The sequence below is a fragment of the Apaloderma vittatum genome, unplaced genomic scaffold (genome assembly GCF_000703405.1).
Source record: "Apaloderma vittatum isolate BGI_N311 unplaced genomic scaffold, ASM70340v1 scaffold18112, whole genome shotgun sequence".
Lineage (NCBI taxonomy): Eukaryota > Metazoa > Chordata > Aves > Trogoniformes > Trogonidae > Apaloderma > Apaloderma vittatum.
In genome coordinates, this window is record NW_009704323.1 from 2,522 (window position 1) to 6,045 (window position 3,524).

The 3,524-nt window shown below is 59.9% G+C and overlaps 1 protein-coding gene across 1 annotated transcript in view; it reads left to right on the forward strand.

The window, feature by feature from the left end:
• Positions 1-606: 606 nt before the first annotated feature.
• LOC104270604 (cell surface glycoprotein MUC18-like) overlaps positions 607-3,524 on the forward strand; it is a gene marked incomplete at its 5' end in the record, with an annotated part of 5,100 nt that continues 2,182 nt past the window's right edge. The window contains 12 exon segments of the mRNA XM_009865014.1: positions 607-738; positions 862-899; positions 901-1,072; positions 1,164-1,234; positions 1,339-1,420; positions 1,616-1,792; positions 1,869-1,996; positions 2,159-2,321; positions 2,411-2,532; positions 2,831-2,969; positions 3,085-3,206; positions 3,309-3,444. Of these exon segments, the coding sequence (XP_009863316.1) occupies positions 607-738; positions 862-899; positions 901-1,072; positions 1,164-1,234; positions 1,339-1,420; positions 1,616-1,792; positions 1,869-1,996; positions 2,159-2,321; positions 2,411-2,532; positions 2,831-2,969; positions 3,085-3,206; positions 3,309-3,444 (1,482 nt within the window).

Consider the following 3,524-nt stretch of genomic DNA (forward strand, 5'->3'; position numbering starts at 1 on the left):
GTTTGCTTTGGCAGGAAGCAAAGGAGAAGCGAGGGGCTCACCTTGGGTGTGCTGCAGGGGTAGGTGCTCCCGCTGCTGAGTTCTGAGTTCCTGCCTGGGTGTCAGAGTTGGAGTTTGGAGAGGGAGGTGAGAGTCCCAGCTGCACCATGGCCGTGGTGGTCAGGGACATGCTGCCTACCCAAAGGGAATTGTTGCGTTAGAGGGGAAAAGGGAGCAGTGGGGCTGCAGCTGGCTGGGGCACCTCTCCTGATCTGCTGCCCTGGGCACCCCATCCCACTGTGGAGGCACCTCCTTCATGCCCCAGCTGACAGGTTGCTGCAGGCTCCGGACGGGGCCCTGGAACTGGGCCACAAGAAGGTGCAGCCTTTGTGCTGCCAGCTTCAGTCACCAGCATGCAGCCCCTTCCCCTGCCTCTGCTAATCTCCTGATGCCTCCTTGCTGGCCCTTGGGGCCAGTAGAGTGTGGTGGATGCTGGTCTGGAATGCTGGCTCATACTGGGGTGGATGTGTGCCCCAGGGTGTGAGGGGGATCAGCACTGGCCCAGAGATGCAGCCCCTTCCATCCCCTTCCCTGTGCTTCCTTCCCCTGATGGGCTCTGTCCCACAGCTGCAGCCAGCAAACTGGAGGTCTCCATGCCAGCGGTGGTTGAAGTGGAGATTGGGGGCTCGGCCAGAATCGAGTGCAACTTCTATATCCCTGGAAATGGTTCCTACACCTACATCAACTGGTTCTATGTGAGTGCTGCCCTGGGAGAGGAGTGGTGGGTGGTGGGCTGGGGTGGCAGCTAGCCTGGGGTGGCAGCTAGCCTGGGGCTTTCTCCCGGGCTCCCCATCAGCCCAGCGTTGGCCCCTCGCCTTGCAGATTGACCGCAACGACCAGGTCAGGCTGTACCACATCACGGGCAGCGACATCCTGAGGGAGAACGTGGACTACAAGGGGCAGCTGTCAGTGGGGGAGGACAAGGCCCTGACCATCAGCAAGGTGACGATGCAGGATGCCAAGACCTTTGTGTGCCAGGTCGGGACGAACAGCCATGGCACAGGCCAGAATCGCACTGAGCTCCACGTCTACAGTGAGTGATGGGGCAGGAGGGCAGCATGGCTCTGCGGGGCTGGTGGGAGATCCCATCCTCCTGATACGTGTGGGGTGACTTCTCTTTCCAGAGGTTCCTGAGGCCCCTGAGATTGTGGCCAACCCAGCAGGCATCTCCGTGCTGAACAATGAAATCTCGCAGGTGAGGAGAGGCCCCACACAGGGGAGAGGGAGGCTCCCAGCCACACCAGGCTCCTCAATGCCCACGGAGGCACCTCATGCTCAAGGCACTCTCTGCCGCCACAGATTGCCCAGTGTGTGAGCAGGAACAGCTTCCCGGCCCCCAACATTACATGGCACAAGAATGGGGAGCAGCTGGAGGAGAAGAGTGAGTTGGATGGGGATGGGAATGGGGACAGAGATAGGGATGGGGAACTGTACCTGCCTGCTTGGGCTATCCACAGCCTCACTGGCTAGGCACTGGGAGCCTGTGGCCACCCAAAGGAGCCCTGTGCTTCCCAGGAGCCCTCCTCTCTCCCATGGCTTCTCCTAGGACTGGGAACAGCAGCTGGGTCCCCTGTAGTGAAGATCCAATCCACACGGACCCGCGAGTCGAGCGGGCTGTACACGGTGAGCAGCACCCTCTTCGACCATGTCAGCCGGGAGGACCGCAACTCCCTCTACCACTGCACCGTGCACTACTGGCTGCGAGGACAGAGGCATGCTGTGGAGTCACGGCGAGTCAATGTCACCGTCTTCTGTGAGTCAGGGGCTGGGGGCCGTGTCCAGGGTTGTGTGGTGGGGCTCATTACCAACCCTGCTCCCTCCTCCCCCAGATCCCACGGAGCACGTGAAGCTGGAGGTCATGCCATCCTCGGTGCTGGTGAAGGAAGGGGACAATGTGCAGCTGGTCTGTGAGGCTGATGGGAACCCACCACCCATCTTTAGTTTCTATAAGAGAGAGGTGAGGCTGGAGGGAACCTGGGCACCTGTCCCTTGGCAGACATCTCATGTCCTGGCTGCTTTTTGTTCCCTGCCCAGAAGGCCCTGGCGAGTCAGATGCAGCGGCTGGGTCGGAGGGTGCCTGTGTGGGGCTAAGAGCTCTGCTTTCTTCCCACTCCTGCAGCTGGAGAACAAATGGCACGAGCTGTCATCAGTGGGAGACGCTGACAGTGGAGTGCTGAAACTGAACAATGTGACTAAGAGCAGCAGTGGCCTATATAGATGCCAGACCCTGGGGTTGGATGATATGAGACAGCTCGAGAAAGATGTGGAGCTTGTTGTGAACTGTAAGTCAGGGAGACGGGTCCCTGTGGATTTTGTGGTAGGTGCCTTGTCCCTCCTGCTCACGCTGCCCTGGCCTCTGTCTCTCTCCCAGACATTGAAGGGGTCCAGGTGAAGATGGAGCCATCCTCACCCCTTCAGGAAGGGGATAGCGTGAAGCTGAGGTGTGATGCCCAGAGTCCCGTGGCCCTGGACTACCAGTGGAGGGATGAGAAGGTGAGCAGGCAGTCAGGTACTGTTGGCTTTGCCCAAACTGGACAGAGCCAGGAACTTGCTTGCTTTATCACTTCTGAGAGAGGCCAGGGGTAGGATTCCCCCTTCCATGGACCTGCATTGTCCATCGATACCTCTTCACTTCCTGGGCAGTACTGCAGGGAGGTCCTGTGCTTGCAGTCTCCCTCGATGTGCATAGGAGGGGCTTGAGCCCCTTCAGGATAGCTGCAGAGCCTGGGGAGCTGCTTGCAGAAGCGCTGGTGCTCAGGGCTCATTGCTGAGGGGTATCCCTTCCCAACAGGGCATGAAAATTGCAGAAGGGAAACAGCTTTTCCTGAGCAACCTCACCTTTGAAACCTCCAGCAACTTGAGCTGCAAAGTGATTGCGCCGAGCGTGCCGGGGCTGGAGCAGAGCAAGCAGGTGGCTGTGGCTGTTCGAGGTAAGGACTGGTGTGTGTATGGACATGCTGCCCTGCCAGAGCCAGCCCCGTCCTGCCCACCGTCAGCCCCGTTCCTCACCGAGATCCACGGCTGCTTGATGTGCCCTCCCCACAGGGAAGCCGCGGATTGTCGCTGTCAGCTCCCCTTTGTACGTGCGGCAGGATGAGGTGGTGAACCTGACCTGCAAGGCCATTGCGTTCCCCAGGCCCTCTGTCCGCTGGAGTGTCAACGGGACGGTGAGAGCGGGCGGGGAGGGTGCTGGGTCTGGGCTGTGGTCTCTCAGAGGGCCTGTGCGTTGCCTCGGGCACTGAATTCTTTGTTGCCTCCTCACCTCGCAGGCTCATGAGTATATTGAAAATCAGCACATTGCCAGCAACCTGACGGTGCGTGTGAACCGTGACCTGATGCGCGCGGGAGCAATGTGCAGGGTCTCCAATGAGCTGGGTGCCATTGAGGAACGCATCCAGCTGCTGGGTGAGTGTCGGGCACTGCCCTCAGCCCCAAGAACCCAGAGAAGCGTTGGTTCCCCTCACACGGGTGCCAAGTGTGCCGTG